This window comes from Nuphar pumila, chromosome 15 (genome assembly GCF_984573655.1).
Source record: "Nuphar pumila chromosome 15, dmNupPumi1.hap1.1, whole genome shotgun sequence".
In the NCBI taxonomy this organism is placed as follows: domain Eukaryota; kingdom Viridiplantae; phylum Streptophyta; class Magnoliopsida; order Nymphaeales; family Nymphaeaceae; genus Nuphar; species Nuphar pumila.
In genome coordinates, this window is record NC_143263.1 from 84,053,170 (window position 1) to 84,074,615 (window position 21,446).

Genomic DNA, 21,446 nt, shown 5'->3' on the forward strand with positions numbered 1-21,446 from the left:
CTTGATTGGGTTCCACAAATATGTACTTTTGATCTTGATTAGAATCAATGAAGTTTATTAAGAGAAATTCTATTCTTCACTTTGTGGTTCATGTTTTACTTGAAGGATTGAGTTTCTCCCTCCACATCTCACGCAGACTGGCATGACTGGTTGTCTCTCTCCTGTCATGCAGACATTCTGGCTTGGAATGACCCCAGACGTCCCCTCTTGGGAATCATGCCAGGTCAATCACCCATTTTCATCACCTCCATTTTCCCTTTCCCTCTTTTAATTCAGACAACTCGGGTCTCAGCTGCTAAAACCGGCCCCTCAGGAGGGTAAGTTTAACCAGCCTCAGAGCTCCGTTGTGGAATCCACCCTTCCTTAGGACCGAGTTCTAACAGAAGGCATAAACTAGCATAGCAGAATTTAATGGGGATAACACATGAGGAGTACCTAGGAGGTTAACTGGTTAACCACCCTGGTATTATTCTCATTTAAGCATGCTTCGCTTAGGGCTTTTGTTGGCATTTTACTGCTCTAGTTTTGTCACTATCAACACTTACTTTTCCTTCTAGAATGGGGGGTTAGGGAAGTAAGAAGGTGCCCTTTAAGAAATGAACTTATGGAAGAAAGGAAGCGGAGGGTACCAATTAATTTCTATCAAGAAAGCAGAACAAGGCCATGTAAAGAGGAAAAGACAAAGATGAGAGAATTAGTGATTTAACATTAGCACTTAAGAGTCTTATGGAGCCTAATAATGAAATCAAGCATTGAAAGACTTGGGACCACTATAGAATTTATCATCCTTTATTTTGAAAGGGAAAGTATCTCTGAGGCACATCATAGATGCCATAATGCTGAATACTATCATGACATGGCTTATGCTAAACTAAGGATAAGCATGCATAATTATTATGCACTCTTTTAAGGTGTATATTCATCCCACCAACATCTTTCTCTGAAATGGGTTTTTGGCAATTCGTAACGTGTTTAAACACATTTGAAGTTTGAACTGCTCCATTATCTAATAGGGCTATAAATTGAGTTGGTTCACCACATAGATAGAGCTCAGTTCTTATGATTGTAAGGATAAGAGAGCCATGATTCACCTCCCAAGATCATATTGCATCCTATTACTGGCTTATTTAGCCTTTGGATAACAAACTCATTTGCTTTGCACTCGCTCTGGTTCACTTCATGCTCCTATGTAGTCACTTTATGTCTTCCCATATTGAAATAATTTGTAAAAAAACAAACTACTCTAATGCAATTTTTGTGCAATTTCACACTGAAAGTAGTATATGAAGGGACATAACATGGGAGTAAATTGGACTATCCTTGTGAAATATACACAACCATATCTTGAAGCTAATTTTGACTATTATATGGTAAATGTTAAAAAAAATATTGAAGAACTGACATAATCCTCTCTCATGAATGGCATCTCCATTCCACATTATTAGAATTATTATTTGGAAGGACCAAAAGGAAAGGAGAAAAGAAAGTCTAATCAAAGATCGGCGCATGATTTGAAATCAAGTGGTTAGCCACCAAATTTCCTCCCTTTCCCTTTCACTTTATACACAAGAAGCAACCCTTTTTTCCTCGTTATTAAGTGATGCAGAGCAGGATGGACCCGGGTCCATACAGCGTGACCCAAGCAAGGGACCAGATTTACACTTTGGGGATAAAATCCAAGCAGCAGATCCAATCTAGATATTGGTTCCAAGACATGGGAAAGAGGTCCCGTTGCGTGCCAATTCCAGATCATGTGCCCAGAGAGTACGGGACGGACAACTCCAGATCCAGCAGCACACTGCAGCGACATCGGGTCCGGGGCCGGACTCGATACCCAGATCCAGCCAAAAGCCTTAAAAAACCCCTCTAGGGTTTCGTGCGGAAGACATTGAATATTGAATTTGGCAACAACCGTTTTTTGTTCTTCAACAACTTTCCTTTGATTTTTTTTATTCCGTCTATTGTTGGTCTCATTTTCATTTACTTTTCATTGTTATTTCTTTGCTTCCGTTTGATTATTTTGTCGTTGCTTTGTCACATTCAGCCTATAACTGACTATTGGATTTTTTTGTTGAAAAGCTTCTCGCCTATGTTTCAGCCGCACGTTCTTTAGTGCGTTTTCCTTTTCTTCTGTCAGTTTCATTGCTTTGTTGATTTTTCTATTAGTCGTGGCTTTTTTTTTTTTTCATTTCACTGTTAGTATTATCAAGTTGTAAACATTTCTAGTCTTTAATCCCCTGTTGTTTTGATACATGAAACTGAGCCTTTCTTTGCTTCACGTTGTTCCTGCGTTATTATATGCTGCACGACTGTGCATTGAAAGGAGCAACCACGACAGTCTGTTAACGGGACGACACCGACTCCCCCATGCAGCACATCGGTACCCAGGAACGTGGGCTGTGTGCTGATCGAGAAGCCTCAACGTCAACCCATTATTGTATCAGCGTCGTCCCTTTAGCTGCACCAAAAACGTGTCCACGTCGGTACCCATTACGTGAGGGTCGATCACAGTCGCCTCACTGCATCAAAATGGTATCAGAGCACCGGGCATCCTCCGTCGCCGACAGCATGCCACCAAACGTGAGGAACGATCTGGCGAAGGGAAGGGAGTAGGAGGTCACCGGCAACGACGGTCAAATGTCGCGTATGATGGAGATGATGACTCGAATGGACGAAAATCTGCTGCGTGTCAGCCGAGACGTCGTCGGTCTGTCAAAGCAAATGGACATGGTCGAGGCACGGTTGGGAGAGCTTGAATCCAAGGTGGACGTGCACACAGTGCAACTGAATCTATTAGGCGCGCACGCGATCCACCTTGTTGAGGCTACTACCATCGACCCAACCTGGGTGACGCTCCAACACACGTCGCGATGTGAAGCCGTTGAGGAAACCCTGCACAGGGATGCAGGTAGTGGCAACCCTCCCCATCGGGTATACCCCCTCCAACTTGAGTCTGCAACGACAGTGGGTCACCCTCGTTCGGGTACCCTCCAACTGAACCGCCAAGGTGCGCAGCGGGTTCCTGCGACTGTGTCGCAGGCCGGGCCTGAGTTGCAGGACCACAGCGTTGCGTTGGGTCTCATCCCCGGCCTGGGCTCAAGGACGCACACCTTAGGTATCGCACCCCGCGCTGGTTCGGACCTGCAGGGTCCCGGTGTCCCACCGAGAAATGTTGGGGACCCGGGTTCCTCTGTCCGACCCGAGAAGGCCGCAATTTTCCTCATTGAGCCCGTGCGTGGGAACTCTAATACCGCAAACCCACGAGCCATAACAGTGAGACTCGGGTGGACGGGTTTGGATGCAATTGTGGCTGTTAATGTTCATCTTGGTGTCCTTCAAGAAGGCTCTTTGGTATTGAAAGCATAGCATGTTCAGGGTTGAGCATATCAGAAGTTATAAATCTGAAGTTGACGTTGTGAAGGAGATAGGGAAGCATTGCAAAATGAAAGGGGCAGTAGATTTTGGAAAAACACTCCGTGGGTATGGTAGGGTGGCCAACCTTGATGATAATGGAATCCCATTTATTGGTGCCAACTTGCAAGCTGGAGATGTGGCCATTGGTAAGTTTGTAGAGTTAGGAGCAAATCACAATTTTAAATGGAAGCACCTATCTTCGGTGTGTCTGATCTATATGCTTACTGTGGAGAAGATCAGTCGTCGGAGCCGACTTCTTCCCAACCCGGGGAGAATGATGCAGAGCAGGATGGACCCGGGTCCATACACCGTGACCCAAGCAGGGGACCGGATTTACACTCTGGGGATCGGATCCAAGCAGCGGATCCAATCCAGATATTGGTTCCAAGACATGGGAAAGAGGTCCCGTTGCGTGCCAATTCCAGATCATGAGCCTAGAGAGTACGGGATGGACAACTCTAGATCCAGCAGCACACCGGAGCGACATCAGGTCCGGGGCCGAACCCAATACCCGGATCCAGCCAAAAGCCTTTAAAACCCCCTCTAGGGTTTCGTGCGGAAGACATTGAATATTGAATTTGGCAGCAGACGTTTTTTGTTCTTCAACAACTTTCCTTTGATTTTTTTTTATTCCGTCTATTGTTGGTCTCATTTTCATTTACTTTTCATTGTTATTTCTTTGCTTCTGTTTGATTATTTTGTCGTTGCTCTGTCACATTTAGCCTATAACAGACTATTGGATTTTTTTGTTGAAAAGCTTCTTGCCTTTGTTTCAACCACACGTTCTTTACTGCGTTTTCCTTTTCTTCTGTCAGTTTCATTGCTTTGTTGATTTTTCTATTAGTCGTGGTTTTTTTTTTTCATTTCACTGTTAGTATTATACTATTATCAAGTTGTAAACATTTCCAGTCTTTAACCCCCTGTTGTTTGGATACGTGAAACCGAGCCTTTCTTTGCTTCACGTTGTTCCTGCGTTATTATATGCTGCACGACTGTGCATTGAAAGGAGCAGCCACGACAGTCTGTTAACGGGACGACACCGATTCCTTCTGCAGTACATCGGTACCCAGGAACGTGGGCTGTGTGCTGATCGAGAAGCCTCAACGTCAGCCCATTATTGTATCAGCGTCGCCCCTTTAGCTGCACCAAAAACGTGTCCACGCCAGTACCCATTACGTGAGGGTCGATCACGGTTGCCTCACTCCATCATTAAGCTACTGGTTGGATTAATAATCGGATGCAAAATTGAATCTAGTCAGTATGTTTATTTGTAGACAATAAGGTTGATGAAAAGAATGTGGGAGAGTAAGAGTGAATATGCGAGCAAGAATATGCCAATTCGAGCTTCCAGTGCATGCTGGAAGCAGTGTCATTGATATCACTGATATTTTGAAAATATCATGATATAATTGACAGTTTCAGGTCAACCAATATTATCAGCAAAATATCACAGTAGTATTATGATATTTTTTGCAATAATTTTGAAAATTTTCTTATTTTTATATACTTTGAGCCAAAATTTTGTATTTTTTTGTATTTTAAAAGCTTTTCAAACTCACTTCCTTATATTTTTCCAAGAAAAATGATACAAAATGTCAAAACCTATCATTTTATTGTCTTTCTCATTATTTTTTATATTTTAATTTTTTTTAAAACTACTGAGATTTTCCCGAGAAAACCCACTTATTAAAAATCTCTTTGAAAAAAATCCTCACCGAGAAATTAACTTGAAGGCTATAGGTGAATATGGCTGGAAGACAATTGAGCTGAAATCATGCGTTGTGTAATTTAATCCAATGCATTCTTTTTCTATAAAATCAAAAGATTACAACAACAACAACAACAACTACGCCTTCATCCCAAAACAATTGGGGTCGGCGATATGAACCAAAAAAGAAAATCATTCTGGGTCTTCCACATGAACCCTTCTCCTCCAATCATTTCTATCCAATGCCATGTCCTCGGTGAGGTTCAAAGCATTCATATCCTTTCCTATCACCTCCATCCATGTCTTCCTAGGCCTACCCCGACCTCTTTTAACTAATAGATTTTCCCATTTCTCCATCCTTCTAACCGGAGCATCATTAGGCCTTCGCCGAATATGCCCAAACCATCGTAAACGATTCTCCCTCATCTTATTTTCAATGGACGCAACGCCTACCTTCTTACGTATTTCCTCGTTCTGAATCTTATCTTTTAGTGTATTTCCACACATCCATCGAAGCATACGCATCTCAGCTACACTCATTTTTCGAAAATGATGTCTCTTGGCAGCCCAACATTCTGTACCATATAGTAAAGCGGGTCTAATTGTCGTCCTATAAAACTTCCCCTTCAACCGCAATGGCATTCTACGATCGCACAACACTCCAGTTGCACTTTTCCATTTCATCCACCCAACCTTTATCCTATGATTTACATCTCCATCAATTTCTCCATACTTTTGAATGATAGATCCCAAATATTTGAAACAATCATCCACCGGTATTTTTTGCTCACCAAGCTTCACTACACTCTCATCATTACTTCGTTGCTTACTAAACCGACATTCCATGTATTCTGTCTTACTCTTACTCAACTTAAAACCTCTTGCTTCCAATGTCTGTCTCCATAATTCTAACTTAGCATTAACCCCAGCTCTAGATTACAAATAATATATTGTATAGAATTTGTCAGATAGAATATTTTCCCCCAAAATACACTTTCTAGTGAGTCCAAACACTCAATCCTCGATATGTCACATTCTTGTATGTGTTAATGGTAAACATATAGCTTTTGAATTCCCTTGTGGTAGTTCAGAGAACAAATTGGAGCTAGGATCTACATTTGGAGAGAGGAAACTATACAAGCCATTTGAAGTCTTGCAGAGCATTGAGTTTAGATGGTTATCCAGTTTGTTTTTCCAGAGGATTTTAGAAATTCACAAGGTAGTCACAGAATGCTTCTTAATGAATTGCACTTTAATGGGTCACACTCAATAAATGTTATAAATCTATATTCATAATTATCTTTTATCTGGGAGAGGCATTATATTTCCAAAGGTTTAGGCTGATCTCACATGTGAGAAATGTCTATTGTTCTCTCAACTAGATTAGAGAAGGTGATTTCTAAAACAATTAACTTAACCAGGGAATATTCTTGAATGGGAGAGCGTATTGGGTAGCATGGTGGTAGCTCATTAGAAATTCACTTAATTCCTTTGCTAATAAGGGGATTTGTTCTTCTAGAAATGTGCATTCACAATGTATTTGGTAGAGCACATCTCTTTCACGTAGAAAACAAGTTGGACCAGTTTTGCGAAGTGGGTTTCTTATACCTAGTTGTGGGCACACTCTTCACATCTTCACATGCTCGATTGCTACGGTAGGGGCCTTTTAATGCCTTTCCCGCTCCCTTGCCACTCACTTGCACCCTGGATCTGAGCTTTGAGTAGGAGCTTCCCATAGGATCCCAACCCCACCAGGAATACCGTTCAGTATATAATAGTCCTTGGTCATTCCCAAACCTCTAAAGGTGCAATGGCCTTTTTTGCCCCAAGTAGCAATAAGCCTTGAATGAGCTCCTTGAAAGTTTGTGCATATAAATGACTCTTCAACACCTCTGCGCAATAGATCCATTTCTAACTTTTTTTCATAGTTTTCTATGAAGCTTTGATGAAGAGATAGGACACTCCTTAGATCTAGATGTGGGCTTTTGTGAAGAGAATCTGCTCTGCATCCTTCTATCTATTATGTAACTTGAACTGCGTTGTTTGCTCCTTAAAATAGTAGTTCTCACTAGTTTTGTGAGTTGATTTTACTATGGAGACTCCTTGCTTACTTGGCTTGTGCATGTTGATAGCATTCTTCTTTTTGGGCTGTGTGAAGAGTCTCAAAGTGCGGTTGATGTGGAGCATCATTCAGGATCTTTAGTCATTTAGTGTGAAAATTGTGCGAATAAGACAATTAATGCTTGATATTAGAAGAAACTCTCCTTTTATAAGTCTTCGGTTGAAATGGTGGTAGTCACCATGCGTGTACATTGTTTTCCTGCTATGGAAAGGTTCTTCAGTTGCATGGGGGGGGGGGGGTCATTTAGAATTTGCTACTGAATGGTCATTCTACCATGATCTTCATTTAAGAAGCGAACCAATAGAACTTGGGGCTTGGTAATTTGCAAGCTAGATTCACTAGATTAGGCTCCATTAGCTAAATGGTGGCAAGGGCTTGTAATGCATTATCATACTATCTAATCAAGAAAAAATATATGCTCAAGAATTGGCCTTCAAGTTGAGCCATGCATTCTAGTTTTAATAAAAGTTTGGGTTTATAGATATTCTGGAGTATATAATTCATCATGTTCTTGCAGGTTATTTCAGCTCAAGAAGGCTCCAACATAAAGATCAAGTTTTAGTTGGACTCTTTGTCTAGTTGGCAGGTTCCTTTTTTGATAACGTTAAAAAAGAAATTCCATTAATATTGATTTAAGAAGTGATGGAAGTCATAATACAAGAAAAACAAGGAAAGAAAAGGAAAAAAAGTAAACTATATCTCAGACTAGATTAAAAGCTTATAACTAGAACAAAAACCAATTTAGGCTAGTGGATCCCATAAATATCACTATCCAACCATTTAATAGGAATACAATGTAGACATAGTATTGAAGACACATGTAAATAGTCATCACTAAGGAACCAGTCTTCAGATTTCTCATTTTTTTTTAAAATGGAAAAGGTCATCAGGCACAAAAAATTGGAACTGCCATATTCAGTGCCATTTATGACTGTGCCTCAATGCCTAAGGTGCTAAAACCAGCCATCTAATACAAGTGTGATGGATACTTAATTGGATATCTATTAAAGTCAAAAGGAAGAGCCCTTGAAAAAATGGCATGATACAAATAAGTCGCTGCAAGTCTCCACTTTTTTATAGCATAAGATTCGCTGGAACTCTGCTGTAGAAATCAGCCACACAAACATTGTTGTGTGAGAGAAGGCCTACTACCAATACCGTGCCTTTAGGAAAAGGATTAGAGTCATGGTGCAACAAAAAATTACACACAGAAGTAATCTTTCCAATAAGAATTCTTCTTTTGTGAGTTTCACATAAAACAATGAGGCATATTTTCTTCACACCAATACACACTCGCTATCAACCAAAAGGTCAGATTATCCTTATGAAAGATTGGAATTGCATAAGTTATGAACTAATTGATTTCTTCAACCGAGCAAGCAGCAGTTGGACAATCTATATTTTATGTAAAGTTGCTTGGGATCCATGGCAAGGAAGATCTAGACAAAGACTTGGATGGAGGCACATTGTTATTCTGTTGCAATGTTACATCTAAGGGAATGGTCGAAGAGATGAGAAAACAGGGAAGAAACAAGCAGAGAAAATGGAAGAGATTAGAGGGGAATAGGAGATTATAAGTCACAGAGGACAACGCGATAGTGTTTTCTTTATCAACTAGCTACTTGTTCAATTTACTTAAGAAAAAAATAATAGATAAGTGCTTTCTCCTTGAAAAAAGAATCAGTGGATGAGTTCTGATCAGTGTTGTGAAAAGCGTTGAGGCGTAGCGAGGCGCTCCACCAAAATCTGAGGCGAGGCGTAAAGCGTAAGCCTCAAAAAAAATTTTTAAACTTAAAAAAACTATAAAAAATATCTAAAATTATAAGTAAATAAAAAATGCTTTATTGATGAAGCAACAACCAACAAGAAATAAAAAATCTCAAATAAATCATAACCAAATCAATCACACTCATTATTTCCACCAGATCAAAGACTAAGTAACATGAAAAAAAATGTGATGTCACAAATTATATATCACTCCCAAATGTTGACCAACCATAGTGATTACATATAAACACATCATGAATGGGTTTTGTTAGCCAACCTACACATTTTGTTATGGCTCAACTATGGTAAAGCAATAAAGAGTGCCCTTACTGAATAACCCATGCTATAAGCAACATTAATCAAGTCACTTGTGATTATAACCAAACCTCATGGCATCACTAACCTCTTTGACTCACAATTAAAACAGGCTGAACAGTCCTTATGCTCCAGATCCTGAACTATAACACATTCATCAAAGATATAGTTTGGTATGTGCACTCTCCAGTCATAATGTACAGTCATAATGTACAACAACAACAACTACGCCTTCATCCCAAAACAATTGGGGTCAGCGATATGAACCAAAAAAGAAATTCATTTTGGGTCTTCCACATGAATCCTTTTCCTCCAATCATTTCTATCCAACGCCATGTCCTCGGTGAGGTTCAAAGCATTCATATCCTTTCCTATCATCTCCATCCAAGTCTTCCTAGGCCTACCCCGACCTCTTTTAACTAATATATTTTCCCATTTCTCCAACCTTCTAACTGGAGCATCATTAGGCCTTCGCCGAATATGTCCAAACCACCGTAAACGATTCTCTCGCATCTTATTTTCAATGGGTGCAACACCTACCTTCTTACGTATCTCTTCGTTCCGAATCTTATCTTTTATTGTATTTTCACACATCCATCTAAGCATCCGCATCTCAGCTACACTCATTTTTTGAATATGATGTCTCTTGGCATACAGTCATAATGTACAGCACCAAAATTTGGGATATCATGCACGATTTAGCAAGTTACTGCTACATTTTATAGCATCAAAATCTTCAAACTCTGAAACACATACACTCAAATATTATAGGACATACCCTTCTTAATAGACAGCCCTCCGTAGAGATATTTTATTATTGCATGCTGCACAGTGCTGAAAGTTCTGAAAAAATGCCTAACTGAACCACATGCCACACGATGCACCATTGCCCAAAAGCAATATTTTCTGGTCTTCTCTATCCACAAGTTTCACAAGCAACCAAAAATCACATTTTTTCGCCAAAAATACATGATCCAATGGTTGATTCCTAGCAAGTTCACCATGCCAAGCACATCCACATGGTCGGATTTGCAAAAAAAGTGTTGGAAATGCTCATGTTCTAGTGACTATATATATATATATATGTTCCGCTCAACTATATTGTACTCTAATGCAAACCACCTACTTTTTCAATTTTATTGACTTTGTCTAGATGAAGCCCTAGGGATATGATCTAAATGATTTTCTTAGTCAAAAACATGTTAATGATCCAGCTGTATTGTACAAGCAGATATTTTTTAAACTTCAAGTATCTATTACCCCCAGAACCCTAAAATTTCATGCCCGAAAATTCATGTTTTTATGCTGGAACCACTACATCCAAAGAGATATTCCCAATAAACGAACTGTGCTGAATACCTGTGGGTTCAGATTTCTCATACACAGATTGCACCACATGTTTCTGCTAGAGTGTACAGTACAGTCGAGTGTAGTCAATATTTCCCCATTGCACAAGAACGTACGCACACGCAGAGTTTATAACTTAATACAGAACTGCCAACAAACAGCATGCTACACCAAAGCACATTTTACAAATAAAACACAAGTAATGTTGAAACACAGGTAAATCAGATTGCAGAGAAGCAAAGACTTGATTCAAAAACTATATGTGATTTAATCACTCATTTCTTTGTTTCTGTAACTCACAATTTCCACACTTGTTACAAATCACAGTCCAAATCAGAATGCAGCCGCACAAGAACGCACCAAATGCACGATTCCTAAAGAGAAATACAGGAAGAATTTCCTCCAGCCATAAACGCGTCCATAGCAGTGCATCAACCAAACAAAAGTCACCTGCATTTCCTTCGTACAGGAAATGCGATAAATCGAAAATAAAATAGAATCATGAACAGACTCAGGCATTCATGATGAATTAGGGTTTGTTTAAACTTTAAACCCTAATTTTTGGTCAAATGAGGGCTTTGACCCTCATTTAACCAAAAACCTCAGGCGTACACGCCTCAGTTTGAGGCGCGCCTCGCCTCAAGGCGTGTGCCTCATGGCGTATGAGGCGCCTCGAGGGTTTTGCACTATATATACGCGCCTCAAGGCATAAAGGCCCTTGCCTTGAGGCAAGGCGCGCTGTTTGCGCCTTGAGGCGCGTTTTTAATAACACTGGTTCTGATTAATCATCCAAGGTACACACATAAATGAAAATGTAATAATCATTGATAAGTGTAATCCCTTTCCTTCAGCAATAGATTGTTTTGTTAGGCGAATTTAGGATAATGATCATTGTCTAAATTTTTCTTCAAAAAAAAAATCTCAAAAAGGATTGTCTGGCTTACTTTTGGCCATACATATCTTTTGAGTAATGATATGCCCTTTTATGTTGCGCTGAATCTGTTGAATGAGACACATGTTTCCTTTCTTTCAGGGCAATTCTATATCAACAACAAAATACAACATCCTAACCTTCCTCCCCAAAGGTCTGTTTGAGCAGGTGAGATGCTTATTGCCTGCAGAAAGAAATTTCTTTTCTCTGATGTTATTGCACTGTTGTCTAATTGTTTATTTTGTTAGTTAATCCTTCTGTGAATGTTTTATTTTGATGAACTAACAGTTCAGGCGGGTGGCAAATTTGTACTTTCTTATGATATCTATATTATCTACAACACCAATCAGGTAAATTCCTTTTGTTAAATCATGAATTCTCTTTCCTTTCTGGGATCTCTGAAATTTTTTGTAGCTATATAACCTGATAGAGTTCCTGGTGTCATGCATATGTGATGATCATATTTTAGAGGGATTAATGCTGTTAAAGTAGCTGTCTTCATGTTTCTGCATAGATCTTCATTTCCATAAACATTCATGGTCATATGCAGCCCTGTGCATCCTGTCACAAATGTGGTCCCGCTGAGCCTTGTACTGTTTGTTTCACTTGTAAAGGAAGCATTTGAGGATTGGGTAAGTGAAATTCTTTACTTTCTTTTATCAGTTGCAAAATGATTCACTATATGCTTTTAATTACTTTTTGACTATAAATTTTGGGATTTTTTGAGAATATTCTGCAAGCAATACTAGTATTTATAGTTTTTTCCATAGTATTCTAGGGTGGGAAGCGCGCTTCTGAAGCAGAAAGTTCCACTCTTCTCCCAAAAGGGGGAAGTGTGGGGGAAACTCGCTTCCCATTTGTGGGAAGCACACTTCCCACTCACTTCTCAATTCTCTTCCCTCTTACATCTCTTTCACTTCCCACTCAATTTCTATAGATTCCCACTTGCTTGCCACTTGTGTCCCTTGTTTTCCCATTTTTTTTTTGTGTTTTCCATGTTAATATTTTTTTTTTTGCTTCCCCTTCTCTTCCCACTCGCTTCTCCTTTGTTTCCTTCATGTTTACTCTTTCGCTTCTCACATGCTTTAACAATCACTTCCTAAGTGAATCCCGCTTCATGCTTTATACTACTTTTTAACACTTGCTTCCCCACTTCCGCTTCATGCATCGGTTCTTGTATTCATTTTCACTCCCTGGTAGCTATGTTGCTTTTCTTTTTCAGCTTGTTATGTGGTGGTTTTTTTAAGCTGATAATAGTTCTTCTCAATTATGTTGATGTCAGAAACGGCTGAATAATGACAAGGTGATAAACGGTAGTCCCATTGATATATTGGTTGAACAAAAATGGGTAACCATACCTTGGAAAAAGCTGCAGGTTGGAGATATTGTTAGGGTAAGTATTCTCATTTTTTAATTCCTTGTAAGATGGTGCAGTGAAAATTTTGTTGTGAACACTTACTCTATTTTGCCAATTTAGTATTTAACCTTAATCTATGCCTATCAACTTCCAATTAGTGGTTTATTATTCTGATATAATTGTTGTTGATATCTGATTTATGACACCTAGATCTTGTTTCTACGATGAATTGTGTTTTCTAGCTGATACATGTCTAATCCTATAGTATCCTGGATAATGATTAAGTGGCCATTTTTTTATTAGGGCCATGCTACCCTCTTCCCTAGCATGGTTGAAATATTAAGCTCAATTTGATGGCTTGAATGTATACTTGGTTGGATCCTTTTCTGAACATGAGAACATACACCGCTAATCTTATGAAGGTTAGATGACAAATGGACAGTAGAACACAATAAGCAGGAGGGGGAAGAGGGGTCTTGATCTGTGGTATATTTCTTGTTCATATGTGACTCCATCCCAGATTCTCAAGAGCCACGTTGTCATTAAAAGTCAGCAACCACCTCTAATCTAATGATTCTAGGGTTTAATCCATCTTTCTTAATGATAACAGAAGTGGTTCCAGCCACTGAATCAAGTTCTAAAACCCCTTAAAAGCTCAAAATCTCCCAAAAAACCAAATCGAGCCAGCGGCAGAAAATACTTGAAAAAATTGTAATTCAAATACTTATTTAAAAATCCCAAGAACTGCTGATAATTCCTCTAAGACAATGCTCTTTCAGGTGCATGCAAACCCAAGCCATAACTGCCATTCACCCAGCCTAGCATTATGTCAGCAGCTAACGTCAACTTGGTGGCATAAGCTCATGCTTTGTTTCGGCCTTAAACTGTCGTTGTTCTCTGTAAATCACTCTGTGATGCTTGTAATAGATGGAAACAAAAAAAAAGGCTGGAAAGAAGAAGAAAGAGGGACAATAGAAGAGGAAGAAGTAGAGGAGAAAGAGTTAGGTGGAAAGATGGTTATCGCTCTATCGACCCCCTTAGTTTTATTAAGGCTCAATATTCTTGAGGAAAAGACAGCGTGGCCTTGATAAGGGTTCTTAATTTCTGTTTACAAAAAGCCAAACGTGCTTAGGATGGTCAACCATTACTTGATGGGAATGACTTCATTCTCAATAGATAGGGTGGACCAGGTGTGCCTACTTCCATCTAGCTGGAAATTATGGGTGTAAGCTGCATCTGTACAATCTGTCCCCATAGATGTTTCACCATAGTTTATTGGGTAGGGATCACACTTTTGAATTGTGTTTTTTGGATGTAAAAAATGAATTCTAAGTCGTGAATCTTTGGTACCTTTTAGGCTTTAAGATTTTTTGCACCTCTTGGAAAACATGCATGCACCTCAAGTTACATGATCAAAAACTCATTTTCTACTAGACAATCTATGTAGATCATATCTGTAGGGATTACTTGACAAAGAAACTCAACAAAATGAAAATTATGGTCTCTAGTGGATGGGAGCAGGTGCACCCGGTGCATGCATCTAGTTTTCTAAGCCTTCAGCATTTATTTATCCACACCTGCCACCCGTATCAATGTATACTTGTCTAGGTAGCATAGTGTGGAGACAAGTAAAATACGTATTTCCATCATTGCATATTTTTAAAGTATTTTCAGATAAGGATATTTAGGTAACTTGGGGAAGAGAAAAAGAAACTGATAGAGTGGGTTAATGATAGTCTGCGGATTTGGCTTCACCTAGTTTTTATGTAATGTGTGATGTGCAGATATCCTGTTATTGTTTCACAGGATTCCCTTTCTAATGAAATGAATTTCTACTTTAGGTAGATATTAAGTTATAATAACATGGGTACAAGCCTACAAATTACTTGTAATATTTGTTGTTTGGTTACTTGGTAGTATCATAATGTAGTTGACTTGCATTATTCAAATTTTATTTAAAAAATGCATGTGTGTTTTTCTTTATAATGTTTATTTGGCTTCATTGTTGGCTGTTAAGGGCCCGTTTGGATGATGCCTCAAACCTGGTTAGAAACTGGGTTTTCATTTCCAAAGCCCAGTTTTGAAATGTTTGGAAGACATTTTTACGGGTTCGAAGCAAACCCAATCCAAAACCAAGTTTTTAAAAACTTGGTGGGGGTGTTTTTTCACCCCCAGACCTGGTTTATCGTGTCCCTGTTAAAATATAAAGTCAATATATATATCTATACATATATATAGAGATACATATACATATACATATATTCTCTCTCTCTCTCTCTCTCTCTCTATATATATATATATATATATATATATATATATAAAGGGTAAATGTCATTTCCATTTTTACGCATATTTTCCTTAAGAATATGATTATAATTTATTTCTTTTCTCTTTCTTTATTTTTTCATTTTTCTCTTTTTTATTTTTTTTTATTTTCTTCTTTTTGGCAACTGGAGTGTTGTGCGATCGTAGAATGCCAGTGCGGTTGAAGGGAAAGTTTTATAGGACGACTATTAGGCCCGCTTTACTATATGGTAGAGAATGTTGGGTTGCCAAGACACATCATATTCAAAAAATGAGTGTAGCTGAGATGCATATGTTGAGATGAATGTGTGGAAATACAATAAAAGATAAGATTTTGAACGAAAAGATATGTAAGAAGGTAGGCGTTGCACCCATTGAAAATAAGATGAGAGAATAATTTACGGTGGTTTGGACATATTCGGCGAAGGCCTAATGATGCTCCAGTTAGAAGGATGGAGAAATGTGAAAATATATTAGTTAAAAGAGGTCGGGGTAGGCCTAGGAAGACATGGATGGAGGTGATAGGAAAAGATATGAATGCTTTGAACCTCACCTAGGACATGGCATTGGATATAAATGATTGGAGGAGAAGGATTCATGTGGAAGACCCAGAATTATTTTCTTTTTTGGTTCATATCGCCGACCCCAATTGTTTTGGGATGAAGGCGTAGTTGTTGTTGTTGTATTTTCTTCTTTTTGGCCATTGGGGGGCCCACACAATAGACGTTGGGCCCCTCCAACGTCTATATGTGGAGCCCCTCCAAGGTCTCCATGTGTATATATAGGGGTTCAACCCCTCTGTATTTTCTTAAGCTATTGAGCAAAAGCTCTCCCACATCTTGAATAAAGATTCATATTTTTTATGCCTTTGTACATTTGTGTTCTCTTGAATGTGTTGTGCCTTTGTGCACATTTGTTCAAAGTGTTCTTATTGTGCCTTTGTGCACGTGTTTCTCATTAAGAACTTAGTGTTCTTATGTATGTTGTCTTTTTGAAGACATTTTCACATGGTATTAGAGCAAGGTTTCTAGAAGAAGAGCTTGGGTATTGCGTCATCACAGTGGTCACTTCGAAGAACGTACCCATTCCTCACTCTCATTCTTTTGGCATAAAAAGCTCTTGCAAATCACTTCAAGTAAAGCGCAATACATCAAGTAAGCTCAAAGAAGATCCGGTGGTAAGATTTTCAATCTTGAAGACTTTCTTTCTCTCAAGGGCATTTCCATATGGGAAAAGGACTCTCATTTTCCCCTCAGATTTAAACTCAATGTTTGGGCCGACAATATGGAAGCCCATATTAAGAGAAAAGGTCTTTGGGGCTATATCAAAGATACTATTTTCGAACTCGAACAAAAAATCACCATTATTGAAAAAGGTGAAATTAAGGTTCTTGATGGGGAAGAAAGAGAGAAGGCTTTTGAAGAATATAATAATAAGCATGAAGAGTGGGAAATGAAGAATTATAAAATCCTTTCATAGATTTTTTCCACGGTGGAAACAAGAATAAATGCCAATAATTTGAAATTTAAAAAGGCATTTCAAGTTTGGGATTATCTCGAGAGGATGTATACTTCAAGAGATTTATCCCATAAATGTTAGAAGGCACATTTGCATCAAACCTGATCTTCAACAAAGAAAAAATAAGAGAAGAAGAAAGGTAGAAGAAGAGGGAAAACTCGATGCTGCACAGGTTCACGATACCACAACTGATTATCGTGGCCCTGGTATATTGTATTTAACATTAGGTATAAGTTTACAAAGTACAAAATTATTATAACAACTTACAATATTTACATTCGTGCCACAATGAGCGTGTCAATGAATTGGGCAATCCCAGTTTGGGTCTGGGTCAGACCCAAGCTGGGTCAACACTACACGATACTTAATACCCTCCCTCAAGTTGTGCATGGTCTTGAACCATGGACAACTTGTTCTTCAAGAACCAAAATCTGTTTTTCGTCAAACTTTTTGTAAATAGATCTGCCACCTGGTCTTCTATAGGAATGAAATGAGGATCAATCTCTTTGTCTTCAACCTTCTGTCGAATGAAATGCTGATCTATCTCAATGTGTTTTGTCTTACTGTATATATTAATGGCACTTTGATTGTCACACAATAAGATAGATTTGGAGATCTGTTCCTCCAATTCATTCAACAAATGTCTTGTCCAAGTAGCTTCAGTAGTTGCAACAGCCATTGATCGATATTCAGCCTCAGTGCTTGATCTAGCCACTGCCTTTTGTTTTCTACTGCTCTAGGATACTAAGTTTTCCCCAAGAAAGATGCAATATCCGAAAACCGACCTCCTTTCATTAGGATCCTCTGCCCAGTCCGCATCACTGTAGATTGTGACATCATGCATGCTTCTTCTTTTCTAACTTTTCTGATACACCAACCCATCTCCAATGGTACCTTTTAAGTATCTCAATATTCTCTTGACTGCATCCATATGCCCTGTTCGTGGTTCATGCATGATCTGCGACACTTGATTAACAGAATAAACAACGTCAGGGCGAGTAAAGGTAAGATATTGAAGCATACCAACTACACTTCGATATCTTGTAGGGTCGGGGTACAAATCTCCATCCTGTGAACTGAGCTTTTGATGTAAGACACTCGGTGTGGACAAAGGCTTGCAATCTTGCATGCCAAATTTCTTCAATAAATCTAGTGTGTATTTATGTTGTGTCAAGGTCAGGTAACTATCCTTTCTGTCTACCTCGACACCAAGGAAATAACGCAAATCTCCCAAATCTTTCATCTTAAACCTTTGACTTAATAGTCCTTTTATTTCTTCAATGTGATTCATTGAATTCCCTGTAACTATAATATCATCAACATATATCAACAACAAGGAGGTTATCCCTTTATCCTTGAAGATAAACAATGAATGGTCTAAGAGAGATCTACAAAACCCATGCCTCTGTATTTTTAAGGAGAAACTCTCAAACCACGAACATGAGGCCTGCTTCAAACCATATATGGCTCTTTTTAGTATGCATACATATGTGCTTGGGTCTCCCTTAGCATATCCTGTAGGTTGTTCTATGTAAACTTCTTCCTTCAAGTCTCCATGGAGAAACGCATTTTTGACATTTAATTGACTTAATGTCCATCCATGTTTGACGGCTAAAGACAATATAATTCTTATTGTCCCCATTTTGACCACGGGACTTAAAGTCTCATCATAGTCCTGACCATATTCCTGTGTAAACCCCTCTGCAACAAGTCTTGCTTTGTATCGTTCTATAGTACCATCGGGTTTATACTTGATTTTATAAACTCACTTGGAATCAAAACATTTTTGTTAGGAGGTTTGACAACAATTTCCCATGTCTGGCATTCATGAAGCGCTTCCACTTCTTCATTCATGGCCTCAATCCATTTGCTTGATTTCACAGCATGATGAAACCCTATGGGTTCATCATGCTTATCAACCTGAGGCAGAAAAAGTTGAAGATCCATAGGAAAATTATTGTAACTGACCCACCTATCAATAGGATGTCTGACTCTATTTGAACTCCGCAGATTTTCAACAGGCACATAAGTATCTGATCCAGTGTGAGGAGCAGGGGGAGAACCTTTTTCTCTTTGCGCATACACATACCCTTTAAATTTGTCAATAGTGTAATGAAATATGCGAAAAAGCAAAGAGTGCATTAAGCACTTACAACATCCACTAATGAACAAACAAAAGGGCTAACACCCAAACCCACAAGAGACAACAGAACATAAAAATATAAATGTCTCTTATTGAAAAGAGAGAGAGCTCTCAAGAGTGAAAAATACAAGAGGGGTTCACCCCTATTTATACACAAAAGGAGGAGAGGAGTGACCTTATGGCCTTAAAAGAAGAGCCACCTAGGGGCTCCCATGGAGTCGTTGGGAGCCCCCAACGGTCACAAATGTGACCGTTGGGGGCCCCATCGACTCCATGGTGGGGCCCCTTTTAGGTGGACAAAAATACAAAAAATAAAAAGTAAAAAATAAAAAAAAGAATTTACAAAAAAGAAAGAAAAGAAACAAGTACCCCTATCGGGTACTTGTGAAATGACTAAAATACCCCTATCGAATATTTTAGATAATACAAATATATATGTATATAAATATATACATATATATGAATTACATATATTTTAACAAATAGGATGTGATTGTGGGCCTGTCCCTTCTTTAGTGTGTGAAGCTCCACCATCCTGATCACCAGATTGAGGTAAGCATGCTTGACCTGAGTCAATATCATTTTGGTCAGCCGAATTAGTTTCTTGAGTACACTGAGGTGAGCAGTGACATGCATTAAAAGATACATCTCCAAGATTATTCTCGTCAAACATAACATTCCTGGAAATCTTAACACGCTTAGTCATAGAGTCGTAACACCGATAACCTTTATAATCCTCAGCATATCCCACAAATCTACACTTGGAAGCCTTTGGTTGGAATTTATTCCTGAGAGAATCATCAATGTGAACATAACAAATGCATCTAAACACATGCAAAGCATTATAATCGGGTTGAATGCCGAAAAGAGAAGAGAATGGTGAACTATTTTACAAAACTGTCATAGGCAGACGATTTATAACATAGACAACTGAATGAAATGCTTCTGTCCATGGAATAATGGGAAGATTACTGTCGTGCATCATTCTCATGGCCGTTTCAACAATATGTCTATGCTTTCTATCAGCAACCCCATTTTGCTGTGGGGTATGTGGACAAGACACTCTACACTTTATTCCATTACTTTGGAGAAAATTAGTAAAATCCTTTGATGTATACTCACGACCTCCATCACAATGAAAATGCAGAATATTGGTAGAGAAATGGTTTCGAACAAAGGCATGAATGTTGCGAAATATGGGAAAAGTTTCAGACTTATGCTTCATAAAGAATATCCAAGTATAACGAGAGTAGCTGTCAATAAAAATGAGATAATATCTGTTGCCAGAAGAAGAGCATACGGGCGCAGGACCCCAAACATCTAAGTAAACAATTTTAAAGGATCTTGAAGCTCTTTTATTTATAGAATCAAAAGGAAGTACATGACTCTTACGCATCTGACAACTGGAACACTTTTTATTACTGTTCTCAAGAGTTAAACTTGATTTAGGAATTAATTTGCTTGATACAAGTTTCTCAAGAAAAGAATAACTGCAATGACCAAGACGATCATGCCAAAGACTTGACTTATTACATTTGGAAAGACTAAAAATAGACTCAGGACCTGACTTAGATGACTCAAACTGAAAAGACTTAGACTTCAATAAGGGCTTCAAGACGGAACTGGTACGCGCAAATGGATCTTCCTTGAAGATGTATATATTTTCTTTTCACTTCTCTTCAGCGAATGTCTCCTTCGTTTGAAGATCATTGACATACACAGAAGAGAGAGTGAATTCAACATAAGAATGTGTATCATCAACAAGTTTAGACACAGAGACGATGCTCTTTTTTATGTTAGGAGCATGAACAACATTTGACAAATTGAGAGACGATTTTGACAGAGGAATGATTGCATTACCAATGTGAGAAATGTGATGGTGAGATCCATATCCAATAACAATACTATTTTTACCAAAGTAAGGAACCGAGTTCGAAAGCTTACCACCATCGCCTGTAACATGGGTCGCTCCTCCTGAATCAACATAACATAATCCCTGATCATTCTTTTTCAAATGTAACCCAAACAATGCTGCCAGCAAAAGTTGTTTCACCTCCCCATCAGACTTGGTAACATTATTTTCCTTCTTGCTCTCAGTGTTTTGCAATTTGCCTTTATTTTAAGGATTAAACCAACAATGTGCCTTAATATGTCCCTTTTTATTGCACAGGTAACATGTCGGGATAATTCTTTGAGTTTGATTCTTTGCATTAGAGTTGAATGGTATATTAGGTGTGGGAAGCAAACCTGGACTTGCAAATCTACCACGACCTCTTCCTCCTCTGAAGCCATTTCCTCCACGACCACGACCAAAAGAGAACCCAATGGCTAAGACATCTTGGGAGTCAGATTGAGCACCAGAATCTTCAGCGATGCCTTTCAATGACATTTCGTATTGTAGAAGTTTTGCCCGGAGGTCTTCAAATATAGGAAGCACGAGCAAGCACAACAGTGATGTCACCAATACATGATAATTTGGGCCTAAACCATTCAATGTCTGTTGCACTTTATCCTTGTCCG

General features: G+C 38.8%; 1 protein-coding gene across 2 annotated transcripts in view; it reads left to right on the top strand.

Annotated features, from left to right (window-relative positions):
• Positions 1-21,446, top strand: part of ALA3 (aminophospholipid ATPase 3) — a 177,269-nt gene that overhangs the window by 1,775 nt on the left and 154,048 nt on the right. Inside the window, exons 2-5 of one of the 2 annotated variants that reach the window (XM_089989343.1) lie at positions 11,707-11,772; positions 11,893-11,954; positions 12,155-12,236; positions 12,887-12,997. In XM_089989343.1, the coding sequence (XP_089845469.1) occupies positions 11,707-11,772; positions 11,893-11,954; positions 12,155-12,236; positions 12,887-12,997 (321 nt within the window). The remainder of the gene's footprint in view (positions 1-11,706; positions 11,773-11,892; positions 11,955-12,154; positions 12,237-12,886; positions 12,998-21,446) is intronic. The other variant, XM_089989344.1, reaches the window with a different exon arrangement.